The 19,511-nt window shown below is 36.9% G+C and overlaps 1 protein-coding gene across 2 annotated transcripts; it reads left to right on the forward strand.

The window, feature by feature from the left end:
* Positions 1 to 5,741: 5,741 nt before the first annotated feature.
* Positions 5,742 to 10,061, forward strand: LOC18026172 (vacuolar-sorting receptor 3). Of its 2 annotated transcripts, XM_006409578.2 has the most exons (12): positions 5,743 to 6,252; positions 6,531 to 7,223; positions 7,302 to 7,390; positions 7,481 to 7,550; positions 7,630 to 7,713; positions 8,155 to 8,231; positions 8,292 to 8,373; positions 8,801 to 8,883; positions 8,973 to 9,039; positions 9,126 to 9,254; positions 9,369 to 9,478; positions 9,666 to 10,061. In XM_006409578.2, the coding sequence occupies exons 1-12, from the start codon at positions 5,940 to 5,942 to the stop codon at positions 9,762 to 9,764; spliced, it is 1,896 nt and encodes a 631-aa protein (XP_006409641.1). In that variant the 5' UTR covers positions 5,743 to 5,939; the 3' UTR covers positions 9,765 to 10,061. The 2 variants fall into 2 exon arrangements, with proteins under 2 accessions (XP_024016387.1, XP_006409641.1); XM_024160619.1 differs by having other exon boundaries at positions 5,742 to 6,252; positions 8,155 to 8,373.
* The last annotated feature ends 9,450 nt before the right edge of the window (positions 10,062 to 19,511 follow it).

Genomic DNA, 19,511 nt, shown 5'->3' on the forward strand with positions numbered 1-19,511 from the left:
TCAGACAGGCTGCTCCCAGCGGTCACCCAGACAGGATGTACCCAGCGGTCACACAGATAGGCTGTTAAATCAAAACGGTGGATCGCTCAGTCCACAGCCAGCGGTGGCCCCTGCAGTGCGTTCACGACAGGGTAGCCAGCAAACAACACTGGCTCCCAACCCAGGAGCCAGAGGTCCTACCAAGAATCTACTATGCACAATTCATCCAATTCAACCAATCATTCAATCCAATCTTTTATTAAAAAGTCCTTTCATTATCAAGATGCACTTTCGATGATACCAAGTTGTTACAAAAAGGAGCATTAATCAGGTTAACAACACACAGTCATACTTCTAAGGTCCCAATAAGTTTAGATCCATATTCAGGTTAATTATCACATTCCACCAGCAATCAGCAATCATCACCAAACAGGCAACATGGATCCAGGTCTTAAACAATTCTAACAACCCTAACAAGCAGATCTAAGCCCGATCTAAGAAAAGACTACTTAAAAGTCCATCATGCATATGTAAGAGAGGACGAAGCCACAAAGTCATCACCTTGGCCTAGAAGGCTGAGAGACAGGATGAGGAGGCAGAGGAGAATGAGATCTGAGAGGAGATCCATCATAATCAGATCCCATCCCGAACAAAGGAGAAGGAGGCAGCGCAGACATCCAGGCTGGGAAAGGGAGCTTCGGTCGAGAGAGAGACTTGGAGGATGGTGGTGGCCGCAGCAAGGAGAGAGAGAGACACGGCCAGGAGAGAGAAAGAAGAAGAAGAAAACGCAGGAGAGAGAGGAGGAGAGCAGCTCGGAGCAGAGAAGAGAGAACGAGAGAGGAAAAAGGAGGCTAGGGAAAAGAGAGAGGAAAAAAGGAGGCTAGGGTCTGTTTAGGAGCTTAATGAGGGTTTTAGGGATTTAATTAGGTATTTATACATAGGCTTAATAGGTGGGCTGGGTTTAATGGGATCTTAAAAAGAAATTAGCAAATGTCCAAATAAAAAGAAAGGAAATAGAGATGGTTTAATTTAATTAAACCGAGATTAGGAAACTGGTAACAACCGATCTTTGGTTAACCAAGAGTCGGGTTGTTACAATCATTCCCCTTACACAGGATTTGTCCCCGAATCCTAAGAGAGAAGTTCCTGAAAGGAATTTCGAAGGCTAAAGAACAAGAGAAACAAAAGCACAAGAGACAAGAGGAGCTTGGTCGCAGAAGGAAAAAGGAAGTCAGAAATGAGATCAGAAAATGGGAGCAAGAATGAGAATGAAACCAGAAAGAAATCAGAAAAGGATCAGAAAGGAAATCAGAAGGGAACTCAGAAATAAACTTAGGAATAAAATCAGAAGGAAGACAGGAATGAAACCAGAAGGGGATTAGGAAGAGAACCACAAGGAACTACGACACCAGAAAAGATAAAGGTTGAGAGGAAAATGACAAGAAGGAAATAGAAATGAAGCAGGAAGGAAATTAGAAATGGGATCAGAAGGAAAGGAAAAAATGAAATCAGAAGTGGGGCTAGAAATAAAATCAGAAGGGAAACTAGAAATGAACTATGGCTAAGAGGAAAGAACAAGAAGGAAACCATAGGAAACACATCATCAAACTAGCATAAATTGATCTCAAGAGGCCTAATCCTAAAACAGGCACAACCAACACATATATATATATATATATATATATATAGAAAGTATCAAGGGTTCAGGTCTAGCAGTCAATCACACAACACACAAGGGTAAGCCCTACAAGCAACTACACAAGCAGCGGATCCCTGGTCAACACCAGTAACAAGTGAGCAGTCCCGCGGGCCCCCATGCCTCCCCGGAAAGGCAAACCAGAATAATCCCATCCAATGGCTGGCCTATTACCATACCCATTAGTCAGGTCTACTCTGCGAGTCACACATACTGGTATCCAGCGGTCACCTCAGACAGGCTGTTCCCAGCGGTCACACAGACAGGCTGTTCCCAGCGGTCACACAGACAGGCTGTTCCCAGTGGTCACCCAGACAGGCTGTACCCAGCGGTCACACAGATAGGCTGTTGAATCAAAACGGTGGATCGCTTAGTCCACAGCCAGCGGTGGCCCCTGCCGTGTGTTCACGACAACGGCCAGCAAACAACACTAGCTCCCAACCCAGGAGCCAGGGGTCCTACCAAGAATCTACTATGCACAATTCATCCAATTCAACCAATCATTCAATCCAATCTTTTATTTAAAAGTCCTTCCATTATCAAGATGCACTTTCGATGATACCAAGTTGTTACAAAAAGGAGCATTAATCAGGTTAACAACACACAGTCATACTTCTAAGGTCCCAATAAGTTTAGATCCATATTCAGGTTAATTATCACATTCCACCAGCAATCAGCAATCATCACCAAACAGGCAACATGGATCCAGGTCTTAAACAATTCTAACAACCCCAACAAGCAGATCTAAGCCCGATCTAAGAAAAGACTACTTAAAAGTCCATCATGCATATGTAAGAGAGGACGAAGCCACAAAGTCATCACCTTGGCCTAGAAGGCTGAGAGACAGGATGAGGAGGCAGAGGAGAATGAGATCTGAGAGGAGATCCATCATAATCAGATCCCATCCCGAACAAAGGAGAAGGAGGCAGCGCAGACATCCAGGCTGGGAAAGGGAGCTTCGGTCGAGAGAGAGACTTGGAGGATGGTGGTGGCCGCAGCAAGGAGAGAGAGAGAGAGACACGGCCAGGAGAGAGAAAGAAGAAGAAGAAAACGCAGGAGAGAGAGGAGGAGAGCAGCTCAGCGCAAAGAAGAGAGAAAGAGAGAGGAAAAAGGGGGCTAGGGTTTGTTTAAAAGCTTAATGAGGGTTTTAGGGATTTAATTAGGTATTTATACATAGGCTTAATAGGTGGGCTGAGTTTAATGGACTCTTAAAAAGAAATTACGAAATGTCCAAATAAAAAGAAAAGGAAATAGAGATGGTTTAATTTAATTAAATCAAGATTAAAAAACTGGTAATAATCGATCTTTGATTAACCAAGAGTCGGGTTGTTACAAAAACGAACAAGCTTGAAAATAGCTTTCTCAGGATGAAAATGGACTGTACTATCTATCTCTCTTTCTTTTAATTAATCAAATGAATTAATAAGAAAAATGTTAAGAACCCCTTTATGATGTTCAGTAGTAGAGATGCTCTTAGAGCATCTCCAATGGTCCTTTATTTTTCACTTTTTCTTTCATTTTGAAGATAAAAATGAAGAAATGTTCTCCAATGGTGCTTCAAATTCATCTTCAAAATGAAGATGAATTTTTTTATTTACAAAATGTATCTTTAACTTTCTACATGTTTTGTTTTATACCCAAACAAAATTTATATGTTTTTTATCCAATTAATTTTAAAACTGTTATTTTTTTTAATTAAATTATATAGTAAAAATACAGTAAACACAATAAAAATATACAATAACATATATTATATAGAAAATACAAGAACATAACCCACAACAAAATTAAAAATACATAATTAATACTGAATTATAAATAACAAACTTAACATAACATAAACTAACAACTTAATAATTTGGAAAATCACTTCCAGGTCCATTAAGATGATTAAAATACTGTCCAAATGAAGTTGATGCTGAAGGAGGAGTTTGCTGATTTTGTTGTTGTTCAGCCCTTTTCTGTAAAATACGTGCTTGTTCAGCTTGAACATATGTACGAATATTCACATTTTGTATATAATTTATGTCTTGAAACAAAAATTTGTTTTCTTCTTTAAATTCTTTCAAAGCATAATTCTTACTTTGAATATCTAAATGGGGCTGTCTTTGGGAGCTGGTCTTCTTTAGTTGCTCCACAAGTTGTCTATTTCCTTCTTCTAAAGTGTTGATAACAAGTGATGTTTGATCATCACTTTTTCTTTTCAGCTTAGCTTTTCTCACTCCAATCGGTCGTTTAGATGCAGACCCACCAATAATGTCTTCTTCATCATCTAAATTCAAAGAAAATGAAGGCAAACCTGAAGACGCTTGTGTACCAAATTCTGGGGTTGAATTTTCCGACTCCGAAGATGCATACCCAAAACAACATGGATTTGGTACATTTCTAGCTGGAGTTTCACCATTTTTAAACTTCTCAAAATTCTTAATAATGCTCCACACATGATCAAATTTTCAACCTGCTTTGTATTTTGGATCTTGCTTTAACATTATATTGGCTTGATTAAACTACACATAATTAAAGAATTTATTAAAACTAATGTAAATGAATTAAGAAATCATCAATTAATTATCACAAAAAAATACTCACAATGTCATCATTTGAAGCACCACTTGGACGTCGATTTTCACATTGTCTGATACATGCATATAATTACAATGATGCTATATTTTTAATTATATAAAATTTATAATTTGGTTGAATAATTAGTCTACATAAATAAATAGGTAAAAATTTGTAAAACTGAAAAGTATAGGACCTTGTTAGCAATTAATAAAAAAGTAGAGATAAAATATGCTTGGAATATTCTTTTCGAAGAAAAAAATGAAGAAACTTCATTTTTGAAGGAAAAAATGAAGAAACCATTGGAGATACTCTAAGGAACTAAATAGTATATTCTTCATTATTATCGGTAGTTTAGTATTTTATAGCTTCGAAGCCCTTAGCAAGTAGAGATGTAAGGTACTAGAGCATGTTCAATGGGGGTTTTTAAAATGAGTTCTTAGATTTTTTTTATTTAAAATAAATCAAAGTTATCTAAATAGCTAATAACAGGTTTTAAAATAAAAATCTTAAGAATCGGCGCTTAACAAGAGTTCTTAACCACATGTTAATTTCTGATTAGATAATAGAAAAAAATAAAAAAAATCATTTAACCCCTATAATTTATAAAGTCAAATAAATTATTTATATATCATTATTTTTTATTTTCTTCTCTTTTTAATTATGAAATAAAATTATCTATTTAACAAACTATATTATGCATATGTTTAAATTATATATTAATATTAAATTTAATAAATAATAGTTAAAATTAAAAATAATAAATTATTTTTGATTAAAAAATGATATGAATATTAAAAATCTATGTTTAAAATGTTTTTATGTCAAGTATGTTTTATTCAAAAAATAAATTCTACTTACACTAAAACAAAATTATTAATTTTTTTTTTTGTTTTAAGAACTCCTAATGGAGTTCTACCATTAGAACAAATAAAATAAAAGTTTTTTTAATAAGGATTCTTAATATAAATTTTATAATTAAATATTAAATAAGAATCCGTTATGAGATTCTTGAATTGAACATCTTAAGAGCATCTCTATCCCAAACTTCTAATGAGATTTTTAATATTTTTTAAATAATGTGGTGGAATCCATTTGTTTTTCTTAACATCAATCACAAGACACGAAAATGAAGTGATGAGGTTCATTTGCTTTTCTCTTCATTTTTCATTTAATTAGATACTGCTACACGTCAATAAAAACTTTCAAAAAATAATTTTTATATAAAATATTTAAGAGTCGAATTTTTAGATTTTTTATTTATTTTACAATACCTAAAATCATTAAAAACTCCTTAGAAGTTCAGATGGTGTAAAGTGGTCACAACTGCTTAGCAAGCATCTTTTCAACCAACTAAACTTAGATCTCATTTATTGTTATTTTTTAGGAGTAGTATATTAAAGTGAACGTGGAGCAGTCGGGTCGAAATTTTTCTGACTGTAAAAAATGTTTTGACTCAGCGTCGTTTATAGTCTTCGAATCGCATCCACAACGTTGAAAAAAACACCCAATTTTTATTTTCTCTGTGTTTCTCGGAAAACACTTAGCCAAACTCTAAACCTTCGACGATTGAGCTCAGACAAAGAGGAGTACGATCATCAATGCTCCGATTCGACCTGCTCGCTTCTTAGCGCTTTGATCCAATTTGTGTGTTTTTGTTCAATCTTTTGAGTTGGTTGTGTTGGAAGCGGAGATCTCGAAGATGAAGCAACATAAGCAGAAGCAGCTCCTATGTTTTCTTCTTCAATGGTTGCTTCTCTCCATCCCCTTTTGCTGCAAGGCTCGATTCGTTGTGGAGAAGAACAGCTTGTCCGTGACGTCGCCGGACAGCATCAAGGGGACTCACGACAGTGCAATTGGCAACTTCGGGATCCCTCAGTACGGCGGAAGCATGGCTGGTACGGTGGTTTATCCCAAGGAGAATCAGAAATCGTGCAAAGAGTTCAGCGATTTCTCAATTTCTTTCAAGTCACAGCCGGGTGCTTTACCTACCTTCCTCTTGGTTGATCGTGGAGGTACTCATCTCATCTACAATGTCAGAACTAGAATCGATTTAATCCATTTCTGGCGCTCACTTTCCTTTTCTCTTTTTCAATTAGCAATTTTTTGGTTTCCGACTACTTGACACGGTTCTTTGTATTTCGAGTTTCAATTTAAGAGGTTTTAGTTGTTAGGTTGTAATGCCTTTCTTCTTTATTTGTTCATGTGTGTGCAGAAGTTTGCCTTACTCTTGTTGTTCTGCATAGACATATATACACTTTAGCCTAATGGATGGTTATATTCTGTTGTGTAGATTGTTTTTTCGCTTTGAAGGTCTGGAATGCACAGAAAGCTGGTGCTTCTGCTGTTCTTGTGGCCGACAATGTTGATGAGCCTTTGATTACAATGGACACACCAGAAGAGGATGTTTCGTCGGCGAAGTACATTGAAAATATCACCATTCCTTCTGCGCTTGTGACGAAAGGTTTTGGTGAAAAGTTGAAGAAAGCAATCAGTGGAGGGGATATGGTCAACTTGAATCTTGACTGGAGAGAAGCTGTTCCGCACCCTGATGACCGTGTCGAGTATGAACTGTGGACCAATAGCAATGACGAGTGCGGGGTCAAATGTGACATGTTGATGGAGTTTGTGAAGGATTTTAAGGGTGCTGCTCAGATTCTTGAGAAAGGCGGTTACACGCAGTTTAGACCTCATTACATTACTTGGTATTGTCCTCATGCTTTCACGTTGAGTAGACAGTGCAAGTCTCAGTGTATCAACAAGGGAAGATACTGCGCTCCTGATCCTGAACAGGACTTTAGCTCAGGATACGATGGTAAAGACGTGGTTGTAGAAAACTTGAGACAGCTTTGCGTTTACAAGGTCGCGAATGAAACCGGGAAACCCTGGGTCTGGTGGGATTATGTCACTGATTTCCAGATCAGATGTCCCATGAAGGAGAAGAAATACAACAAAGAATGTGCTGATTCTGTTATCAAGTCTCTTGGTGAGTGATTCTTTTATAACTCGAAAAATAAAACTTCTTTTCCCAGGAGAATAATCCAGTTTTCCTATGTCTTTACAGGAATCGATAGTAGAAAACTTGACAAGTGTATAGGAGATCCTGATGCTGACTCGGACAATCCAGTTCTAAAGGAAGAACAAGATGCTCAAGTAAATTACTTATGTTTTTCTTACGTTCCTCCGGGCATCTCCGACTCACAGTTATTTTCTTTGAATAACCCGTTTGGGATTATTACGTAGGTTGGTAAGGGTTCAAGGGGTGATGTTACCATATTGCCTACGTTGGTTGTCAACAACAGACAGTACCGAGGTTTGTCTTGCAGTGTTACCTTAAGGCTTTGAATACTCTATGTTCTGGTTTATCTTGTTAAATAAATGTTTCCTTGCAGGGAAGTTGGAGAAGAGTGCAGTACTCAAGGCTCTATGTTCTGGTTTTGAGGAGACAACTGAACCAGCTATATGCCTGAGCACAGGTATATATAGTTGGCTAGTTAATCTTAACGTGTTGGTCTAGACAAAGAGTATGTTTCAGGTCGTACCCATCTAACCATTGCGGTACGTTTGGGGGTTTAAGTATCCGAAGTTTTGTTTCCCAAGATATGTGAAAACCCATTATACCTGACCCACAACCTGATCTAAACTTGGATATATTTTGGGTATTAGTTATAGATGCCAAAACCTGCCCGTACTTGTACCTGATTATAACTATTTTTCGGAATAGTTTGGTTATCATTTTTACGTATCATTTTTGCCTTGCCCGATGCAAAAAATGCTCACCCTTTTCTGATATGCCTGTTTATAATTCAAAGTTGATTTTAGATCATCACATAAATGTTTGGAATGTAAACTATAACTGTGATCACAGGTTTACCACTTATTGTGAAATCTGAAATTTGCATTCCTGTTATTGACAGATATGGAAACAAACGAATGCCTAGATAACAATGGCGGTTGTTGGCAAGATAAATCAGCCAACCTCACTGCTTGCAAGGTATACTGTGATAGTTCGGAAATTTTTTTTTTTATATCTATTAATCTGCTTAGTTTGCAGGATACTTTTCGTGGAAAAGTATGCGAGTGCCCAAGAGTTGATGGAGTGCAATTCAAAGGGGATGGTTACAACCATTGTGAACGTGAGTCTCGTGTCATGTCATCTTTTGAATAGGGTTCTTTAATAATTTTAGTGGTCTTGTGTTTTTCAGTAACAGCCTGAGTAAGGTTTCTTACAGAGTGACATTTCGTGGTCTTATCGTATGCCAAGATATCAAATAATTTATTGTCAGGGAACTGTAAATGTTGGGTTTGCCCTGTTAGATGTTTTAGTCGTTCACGTGTCTCTAATGATACTCAAAATGTAATGTTGCTTGCATGATCACAAGAACTTCGACAGCAAAATTATTTTTCTAATAGGATTGGACTAAGCTGACTTTTGTATTCCATCTTTCCTGTCAGAGATGGGTATTTTGTTCTTTTTTATTTATTTTAATGTTATTTTGCCTTTGTTGCTGTTCTGATTCTGTTGGTATAAACATTTCATACTTATTTGGTGTTACATTGCAGCGAGCGGGCCAGGGAGATGCACAATTAACAATGGAGGTTGTTGGCATGAAGAGAGAGATGGACATGCGTTCTCTGCTTGTGTGGTTAGTGTTTCTTCTACACTGTGCCTCACTTTGGATCATAATTTCACCATACAATGTGAGGCTTATTTCTCAACTTGTAATGCATTCAGGATAAGGACAGCGTTAAGTGCCAGTGTCCTCCAGGATTCAAAGGAGACGGTGTTAAGAAGTGTGAAGGTTAGACTCTCTGTCAAACTTTCATTACAGTACGTTGTGCTACTTCATAATTCTCGTTCTAAGGATTTCCGTGCTTCCTTCACCAGACATTAATGAGTGCAAAGAGAAGAAAGCCTGTCAGTGCCCGGAATGTAGCTGCAAAAACACCTGGGGAAGCTACGAGTGCTCTTGTAGTGGGGACCTTCTCTACATGAGAGACCATGACACGTGCATCAGTGAGTTTTCTATTGTTCTATGAGCATGCATCACGCACTTATAAGAGTACTCTGTGCATACAAGTAGCCTCTCTGTTTCTTTAACTCCCATTGGTTCTTATGTTTGAAATTTAGGTAAGACGGGTTCACAAGTGAGATCAGCGTGGGCGGCTGTTTGGCTTATAATGTTATCATTGGGACTTGCAGCTGGTGGGGCATACCTCGTTTACAAATATAGGTTGAGGGTAAGTGTTGCTCCTCTTTTACTGTTTTTTTGTTTTTAATGGTGAAAGCGAAAGATTAATCTTTTTGTTGTGGCCTGAGATGTATATCCAAAACATAGTTCTTATGTAACTTTTGAACCTTAACATGGTGGCCATGTCCTTTGCTTGAGGAAATTGTTTAAAATTTCCTATGTCCGTGGTTTTACAGCAATACATGGACTCAGAGATCAGAGCTATAATGGCACAGTACATGCCACTGGACAGCCAACCCGAGGTAGCAAACCACGTGAATGATGAACGTGCCTGAAAGAGCGGAATGGTCCATCTATTTATTCCCTGGGAATGAGTCAAGGTGACATGTTCTTTTGATTGCTGTGGCCCTTGATCCCGGTGTTTTTTTTCCGACTCTGTGTCTGTAACTCTTTTACCATACAGTGTACTTGCATAAAGACATCCGAGTGAGTTCGTGCTTTTTAAGCAATGTAGCATGGGACTTGGGACATGTGTAATAGGGAAAATCTGTTTGTAGCTTTGGAGAAATAGAAGCAAACAGTGTTATAAAGTTAATCTTTTAGTCTTAGACAAGTTCGGTTCTTTGTATTATTATTTTTTTAATATCTATACTATTAAAAAAAAGAGTATTTTATATCCAAACAGGTTATAATTAGTTTTCTACTATTTTATGTTTGGATAACTCTTATTTATGTTACCAAACAAATCAATTTAATGTAATATTAATAAAATAATATATTTTAATTTATATTTTAAAATAAATTTGAAAATTTAAATTTAGATTTGATATAGATTTCCTTAAATTTAGATTATATTATTTATCAAAAATTATAAAATAAGTTATTATTATATTTTTATAAAAATAATAATTCTGATATCAATTTAGATCTAATTTACATATTAAAATTTAAGTAATATTTCAATGAAAAAGATAAAAAATAATATATTACTGATATTTTATTAAATAAATCTAAAACTTTTAATATTCAAATTTAAAAAAATATAAAAAAATATACAAATAATATGAATGAACGGATTATAATTATATTTTAATAACTGTGATTTTTTTCGGATTAATATAAATGGACATAGTATAATAACGTTTTTATAATTATTGTACTTATTGGATTAATATAATCGGACAGCTTAAAATAATGTTTCTCTAATCGCAGTCATAAATATACTAGAAAAAATAAATTAATAGAAATAAAATATATATAAACAGAAAAAAATATTTAGCATTCATTAGAAAATTATATATATAAAACAAAAATATAAATTATATTACAAAATTTAATAAATTAAAATAGTTTCTGTGCGGATGCACGAGATAGAATCTAGTTTACTTTAATTGTTTTTTTTTTTTTGGTCGAAGTTTACTTTAATTGTTGTCTATACATTTTCTGTTAATACCATAAATAGGGACTTTAAAGACTACAAATCTTCAGTTTAGATTCTCTTTTCATTTACTACATATTTGTTTCAACGAAAAAAAAAGTTCGGATCGGTTAGTTGGAAGTTGGATGCGAAAACGCCTATCCATGCTTCAGCTATGGGTTTTGGTTAAAGATCTCTTTACGTGATAAAATGGGCGAATATATATCCAAACTCATGCTTTCTAAATGTAAATATCCGAACTAACAGAAATTGACTTGTTTATACTTGGGCTCTAACTTTGTGAATCAAACTGTTATCCGACGCTCACACGACCACAATGGTTTTAAGCTGATATTGTGGGTGTGTTACTAGGCGGTCTCTCACAGCGGTTTTAAGCCGATTTTGTAAGACTTTCCTCGTTTCGAGATTTAGTTGTTTCCCTTCAAAGGAAATGTTGATACCCGTTAGTGGGTTTGTCTTTAGTCCTTCGGGAGTTTCTATGTGCTTTTGTGTGGGCTCTGTTTTCACCTACATAAGTATGTTGTGACACACTGACATTACTCTGTGTGGTACGAGTGGAATCGTTCATTGTGAACGTGGTTCCTAATAGAATGGGTAATGTGGTTCCTAGTGAAATATTTGTATCATTTGATAGTTCATTTTAATTAACTAGGTGTTTAGTTCGCGCCTTACGCGGACGAAGAAGTTTTATCAAATAATCAAATTACTAAATTCATTACTGATAATAAACCAAAAAAGAATATATATAATAATAAGACATATGATTAACCAAAAAAAAAACTAAAAACATAATAACCAATTATTTTATTTTCAGCTTTCCTAGCTGTAAATCCCTTATTTTGTGGAAATAGTTTTTCTTCTCGTCAATTTTTATTTTTCTCGCAAGTACAAACACAAAACCATCATGATATGAGAACATAGGTAAACATTATTTAAATAGTTTTGATATCAAATTAAATTTCATCTCTAAATGGTCATTACTCATTACTTGTATACATTAAGTTTGATGACTTTAATTCTTCATTTTCCTTAGCTGGAACTCTTTCTATGCTTCGCTAGAATTGTCCTTTTTTCATGTTATTTCTTATCTTTCTTACAAGCACAGACACAAAACTATGATATTAGAACGTAGGTAAATAATCATTTTAATAGCTTTGATACAATGTTTAATTTCATCTCTAAAATAATTATTATTTATATACATTAAATTTATTAATTATTTTACTTTTTAAGTATCCTTAGTTGTAAATCGCTTCCTATTTGTCAAAAGTATTCATTTTCTCATCGGTTCTTATCTTTTTGGCAAACACGAGCATAAAACTATGGTAAAAGAGTGTAGGTAAACTATCTATATTATCTATAAATAATCATTATGTATATACATTAAGCTATCAAGATTTTAATTCATCTTTCTCCCTAGCCAGAACTCTCTCCTTGCTTTGCCTAAATTGTCCTTCTTTCTAGTCAGTTCTGATCTTCGTGCAAACATCAACATGAAACTATGATATCTATGTATAACAATCCTTTAGTTTGCATGCGCCTTGCACATGCATGCATAGTTTAAAATTTTAGTTTTTTACTTTTATAATTGGTAATGTGATCGTTTTTTACTTTTATAATTGGTAATGTGATTTGAATATTAGTTTTTATTAATTGGATCACAATAAAAAACTGAAGTTGAATAACGTTTATAAGTACTGGTTAAACTACTAATTATATTACTTGTTGAGTGAACATAAAAAATTATTTATTAGAATATTTTTAATGTCAAGAATAAGACTAAAATGTTTTATGTTCATCACCATCAACAATGTCCCCCGCTTGTTTTTTTTTTTCTTTTATAAATATTGAATCTTTGTCCCACTCTCCACATAATAGTACAATGTTTCTCACATGTAGTCATAACATCAAGGAAATAGAAATCATAGAGCTAGTGAGCACAATAAATAATGTTCCTTTGACTTAGACATTGTATTTAGAGATGGTTCTTTTTCTTTCGCTGATTAATCCGTGCCCTCTCTCCCTCTTTGGACCTTTTCTAGAGGTGTCTTTCTTTCTTGTCGGTTCTTATATTATCTTCTCCTTCTTAATCGGTTTATATATTATCTTCTTCTTCTAATCGGTTTTGACTTCTACATCTTCTTTGATACGTCCATCGGGACCTACGACCATCGTGTCCCATATAAGAAAGAGAGACAAGGAAGATTTCATTGAGGTAGCTGGAGAATAAGAAGTGTGGAGAAAGACATTCAATAATCGAATAAATCATCTAATGGCCATGACTCATGGTATATTGGTTTTGAAAAGTTTTTCAGTAGAAGAAACAAAAGATACAAGTGCAAACTTTCTATGAAAAGCAAAACAATAGTGGCAATGAATCCTTACTTTCAAAGTCTGCAGGCCAGTGTTAAGCTTGTTGTACCTTGGATTTTGCTGAAAGATCTTCGTTACAATGATTTTCCAGATCAGGATGAGGGTGAAGTGTAAAGCACAACGATGCACTGGAAAAAAAAAAAAAGACGGATAGACAAAAAAAACCGGCACATCAACATCTGATATACTCACATTTTGTCATGTTTAGGATTGCATTTTTGTTCAAATATTGAGTCTCATGCATACATTTAGGTAGTTTTACATATATTTGTCTTTGCTTTTGTCTTTAGTTAGGAATTGCATTAGGTCCTAGAGATTTTTGCACTTTTGGAGTGTTTACAGGTCATTTGGAGCTAATTGGGAGCAATTGGGACAAAAGCCATGGAGAGACCATCACCTTATGTGCATCAGACTCTGACAAGTGTTATGGAGCCGACAATCCCTCAACATTATCACCTGATTAGGAGGACTTTCACCAGAATTAAGCCTCCGGAGTCTTTGCCAAGAATCAAGAGCGTCGAATCAGGCCCGTGCCTATGTTATAGGAAAAGAAGCACTGGCCTACGGGCCCAAATTTTATGAAAAAATCGAAGGCCCAAAAAGAATAGGTGTAACAGATTTTAATTGAATATTAAGCCCAATATCTAACTAATAAAAAAATTAGGTTAATGATTAATGACTAATGTTGGTCACTACCATGTTTTTTTAACTTTTTTTTTAAAAAAGTCCCACATTGGTTAAATGTTAGCATAATTAACTCTGGACTTGACTATATATCTCTGATTATTTGGAATAAAATACAATAATTTCTTTTCTTTATTTACGATAATCTCTATATTTTTTTCTTATTTTGGAAAAGATGAGATTTAGTTTGTTGCAAAGAAGGGAAGAAAAATTATGTTTTAAGTTTTGTTATTCTTTTTTCGGATTATGTTTTTATTATTGGTTTTATACGACTTAAGACGATGATAGTTATTATTTATTCAATACGATTTGGATTAATTTTATATGAATTTAATACGATGAGGGCCTTTTTAAAAGTTTGCTTACGGGCTTCGTATCTCTGGGAACGGCTCTGCGTCGAATCTAGTTTCCAGAACAGTTTAGATCGTCCTATTTGGAGTTTTGAGCTGAACGTTATGGCGATAAGAAGCAGTACATGTCTCGGAGCGGATAAAGGACCAAAGCAACGCGAATCAAAGAACCGGTGGAACGGAGCCCTTGCCGACGTCATCTGAACCTGAACCTTTCATCAAAGTTGGAGATGATCGAGTCACGGTCCCAGAACAGGTCGAATCATTGGATTTGGAGTCGTGAGATGAGAATTAAGGAAGGCGAGAGACATACATATCAGCCAGACGTCTAAGAGTGGAAAAGGTGCTAAGTGTCATGATTTGACACGGTGATAATGCCACGGCCTGAGCTTGGCCGTGGCATAATATGACAACTCTCGAGATTTGACATGTTCTTGAAGCACGGCCTTGGACCTGACCACGAAAAGCAATGAAGATCTTTGACACGCCCATAATGTCATGGTCGGGATTTGACATGGTCTGGAAGCACGGCCTGATGTTTGGCCGTGGTAATTATAACACCGTATTTTGACCACTTTTATAGTTTTTAATTGCTTTTAAATACTTTATCACGTTTTTCTAGTATTTGTAGTTTCAAGACTCTTTTTAGGTAACTTAGGGAAAAACTTAACAAAATGGATAGAAAACCAGATTTCAGCTCAGAGTCAAACCGTCAGAAGTTCACCCCTGATTGAAGGCCTTCTCACCGTCTGATCCAGCTCAAATTTGGAGACCTTAAATATGGAAGTATCAGCTTTCCATTTCACTTTACAGCTTGGCAATCCAACGGTTCAATCAAAAGATACGCGAAGAGCAAGATGTCCCGTAAACCAGCCGGCAAGCACTTCCACCCGCGGCCAGGAAGCAATTTCCCGCGGTCAGAAGCATCCCGACCGCAGCAAACCACTCATTCCCCACGGTCAGACCCCTCCCGACCACGGCCATCAACCTCCCAACCCAAAAAGCCCACATTTGGAGGAACCCTAAGTGACGTCTAGAGATATTGAGCACTATAAATACATGTCTTAGGAACCCTAAACGAAGTATAACCGAATACCATCTATCATTACTTCATACTTTTATTGTTTTTGCTTTAGCTTTTAGGGAGAGAGAGATTTGTTCTCTTGAACCCTTGTTCTTTCTTTTTCAATTTCGGTTTCTATTCTACTTCTTAATACTATGTCTTTGATTTCGTTCATTATGTCTGAGTAGTTTTATTGTTGGGATTAAGAGATTTTCGATGGGGATTTATATGTTCGATGAGGATTCCATGAGCTTTTGAGCCGAATCTTAGAACTTTTTCTTCTGAATTCGTTTTTACTGCATGAGAGTAGCGTCATGAACTACAATCTGATCCAGATGCTTGGTGATACGAAAGTGTTCATCCGGTATCAGATCTAGTTTGGGAGAGCAAAACAAACATAGGAGTGGAAACCTACCTATGGGCGATTTGTGAATTAGGACGAGTCTTAAACATAATGTATCTCTTCTCTTCCAGGGCCAGAGTGGAAACCTACTGGTCAAGGTTGAGAGAGATAGTTGTCTATGATCACGACAGTGGCGTATTCATACGTCCGTGACTCCAGTTCGAAAAGTTTAAGCTAAGATCTTATCAAATTTACTCTCTAGCAATGTTTTGAATCGTTCGTACCCCTGAGAAAACTTCTCTGAACCCCAACGCATTCTTTCCCATTGATTTACACCGATTTTCTTTCAAGCTTTAGTTCAATATTGTCTTTCCTTTTTAGTTCATTTTCATTTAAGCAATTAGATATCCGTTTTTTACATTTTTAGTCATTTTCGTTAAGTTTAGTTATTACGTCATTTAATTCCCGTATTCTCTTTTAATATTTCGTTTTTACATTTTAAACACACTACCAAACCCCCACAAAACCATTTTGGTTCTAGACTTCCTTACTTTATACTTATTTCAAAGGCTTTTTGCAGGAAAAGATCCTCCTTCGCTGTGGATTCGATCCCTAAGTACTACAATCGATCAGCAGTGCACTTGCGGCTATTGATTTCAATTAGGGTAAAACTTGACAACCCTCGACACAACCACATCAAGTCACCATCAAGTTTTTGGCGCCGTTGCCGGGGAAGGCACGCGTTTTCTTTTCTGCAAAACCCCGAGAAAAGTTGGTAAATCGACTCTAGAACCCCCTTTTCTGCAACTTTCCATTTTTCGGTTATTTTGTTTCCATTTCAGAAGATATGGATCCTATGAAACGAAATTACTACTATGAGGGAGGTTTTTACAACACTCCTCGAGCAACTCAACGCCGAGAAGCACAATACATTCGTGATCTCTCCTCAATGGATCAGAATGCAATTCCGAACCACCACAAAAGAGAACTTCGCAGCCACTACAAATCAATTCGTGAAGGTTTAGAGGAACAAGGAATCTGCTGGGAGACCTTGAAAAATTACAATGGCCACGGAGATATCCATGATCCTCTCTTTGATGAAGATATGTCGTCTGTCTCCCAAACCGAGATTGATGATATACTTCAGGAGCTCAATGAATCTATGGATGATGGGTATTGGGTATCTTGTGAAGTAGATGGAGAATCCTCCATCAAGTTTGTTAGAAAGAGGCCATCAAATGAAATTCCTTTGGATCATCATGTCATGGAAGCCAGCCATCAAGAAAAAGGAGAACCTCTTTCCATCCCTAGTGACGATCTCGTCTCTACCGATTCATTCAAGTGTTTTGGAGACGACAAACAAGATCATAAGTCCCTTCCTCTTGATGAACCAAAGCCTTTTTCTCCTTCAGCTCCTCACCACCTTGAATGTAAGACAGACCACGTGGAAGATAAGACACTAATGGTGACATCAAAACCACCATTGTAGGCGCTTTCTAAGACAAAGGATGCTGAGAAGTTTGCCCCATTCTCAATCAAGGGAGTGGAATTTCGTGATTCTCTTTGTGAATCTGGACCTGATGTGAATCTCATACCAAAGACCATTGCAGAGAGTACAGGTATTTCGATTTTTCATCCTTCTAAGATTTATATTCACTATGGAGATCTTTCTGGTGCAGCTCCACTTGGTTCCAAACCAGAATTGTCTTTTCAAGGGAAAGGTTGTCTTGTTTCTACTGGTTCCCATGCTCTGGAGATGAGAAACAATGCAACAAAACCCTTGATACTTGGTACTTCGTTCCTAGCATCTGTTGGAACACTCATCAACTACCTGCATCAACATATGAGTTTCCTGAAGATCAACAAGAAAACCACATACCCGGCGATTCCTACAAGGAACTCTCATTGTATAATCATAGGCAGCGTGGATGATCCAATATTCGACCCTGGAGGAGCTACAAAGGATGTTGGATACGTTCTAGAAAGAAGAGCACCCAAAGAAAATGCTGGATTTACAAGTTTGACAAACAAAGGTATTTTCCTATGCACACCTTTAACCAATGCTCATATAATAGGTGATGCAGACTTAATTGAAGCAAGAGTGGAGTTTAAATGGCTCTCAAGACTCTTTTCCGAAAACTCTCCACAAGGAAAAAGAATTGGAGACAAGAAGCAAGAGGATCTGAACATCTTTCCTAGGACATTCGGCACCGCGGTCGCGTGTGCGCTACCAGCGGCCAAACCACCTTTCACCGCGGTCGCGACACTTCCACCAGCGGCCAATGCTCTTTTTACCAATTCTCCAACAGTTCAAGCCATGGCGACACCTCTCCAAGAAAACTGTCCTCACCTTGGATGCTTGACCATCTCCACCACTTCAGATCATAAAGAATCATCTATCCTTGTTTCTTGCAACATGGTTCATTGTCATGCAGTAAGAGAGACCTTATTCACCTCATCATGCAAGCATCTAAGACGTTCTCCTGTCACAAGTGGTGTTGAAGACTCATACCTCAAAGAAGTTCCAAGACTGATTTTTGATCCTGGAGGAGGCTACCATCTCGAACCTTCTAGGCAAAGCAAGGAGATGTCGAAAACGACTTGTCTCAGGACAAGGTCTTCTTCATTGGAATAAGTCACGTCCAACACCAAAAGTCGAGCTAAACGACTTAAAACAGAAGCACTTAATGGGAGGCAACCCATTTAGGTATTGTTTTCTTTAGAATTTCTCTTTCTTTTTCTTTTAATCTTTTTCTTAGTTTCAGGTGTTTCTTATAAAACAAAAAAGCCAAAAAAAAAAAATCAAAAAAACTGAAAAAACCAAAAAGAAGGATGGTACATGACTGCTCGGCCCAGCAGGAACCAAGGAGAAGCAGGAAGAGGCCGCGAAATAAGCCCCCGCGGTCGCAGGTGTTCGGACCACGGGAAACCTATCATCGACCGCGGTCGCGTGAATATGACCGCGGCCAAGTACTTGTTTGCCGCGCTCGCGTGGCCCCTGACCGCGGCACTCAGTCGTTGACATCCAAACCCGACCCCAAACCACCCACTTCACCCCATTCCACCTCACCAATCACCCTCCACCTCATTCATCACCCTCCACCACCTTCATCACCACCTAATCACCTTCCCTAAACCTCGTCGAATGAATCCGGTTCATCTCCACCAGCATCTCGGATCCAGGTAAGTTCTCTTTGTCCTTACCAATTCGATTATCTATGCATTTTTCTCATCCAATCTCGACTTGTTTCACACTGAGGACAGTGTGATTTAAGTCTGGGGGAGGATTTCATCCCTTCTAACCACTTTTCTTTCATGAGTCTTGCATTATCTACACTTTTTGCATTTTCCTTAAAGTTTTTCAAAATCGGTTTTCAAAACAAAATACGTTTTAAAGGGAATGGTGAACATGAATCAATGATAGTTGACTGTGTGCTTTAGACTGTTCCTAGTGACATGCTCATTCATGATTTAGGACTAGACTAGGCGGTAGCTAAGCACATTTGAAACGAAGTACCCTAGAGGAATTTGAATAATTTCGATTTAGATGAAGGGATACACTAGCTCTGTTTTATTTGGACTTAATTTGGACTTAATTTTCTCATTGAAGCATTAGACCAGGGAAACGAATCATACATTCAGGACTCCTTTATCCTTTTACCACTCTCTGTTGATCCTGAATGGCTAGTTCATCTTTAGCTAGTTCCCCACCTTAACCAATCCTCTTTCAAACCACATGCACTCTTGTTTTCTATTGTCTTATATGCAGATAAGTGCAAAAACGTTGGAGAGAAAGAGGAACGACACAGTTTCCAGTCACCAAAGACAGAG

The sequence above is a fragment of the Eutrema salsugineum genome, unplaced genomic scaffold (genome assembly GCF_000478725.1).
Source record: "Eutrema salsugineum unplaced genomic scaffold, Eutsalg1_0 scaffold_11, whole genome shotgun sequence".
NCBI lineage: Eukaryota > Viridiplantae > Streptophyta > Magnoliopsida > Brassicales > Brassicaceae > Eutrema > Eutrema salsugineum.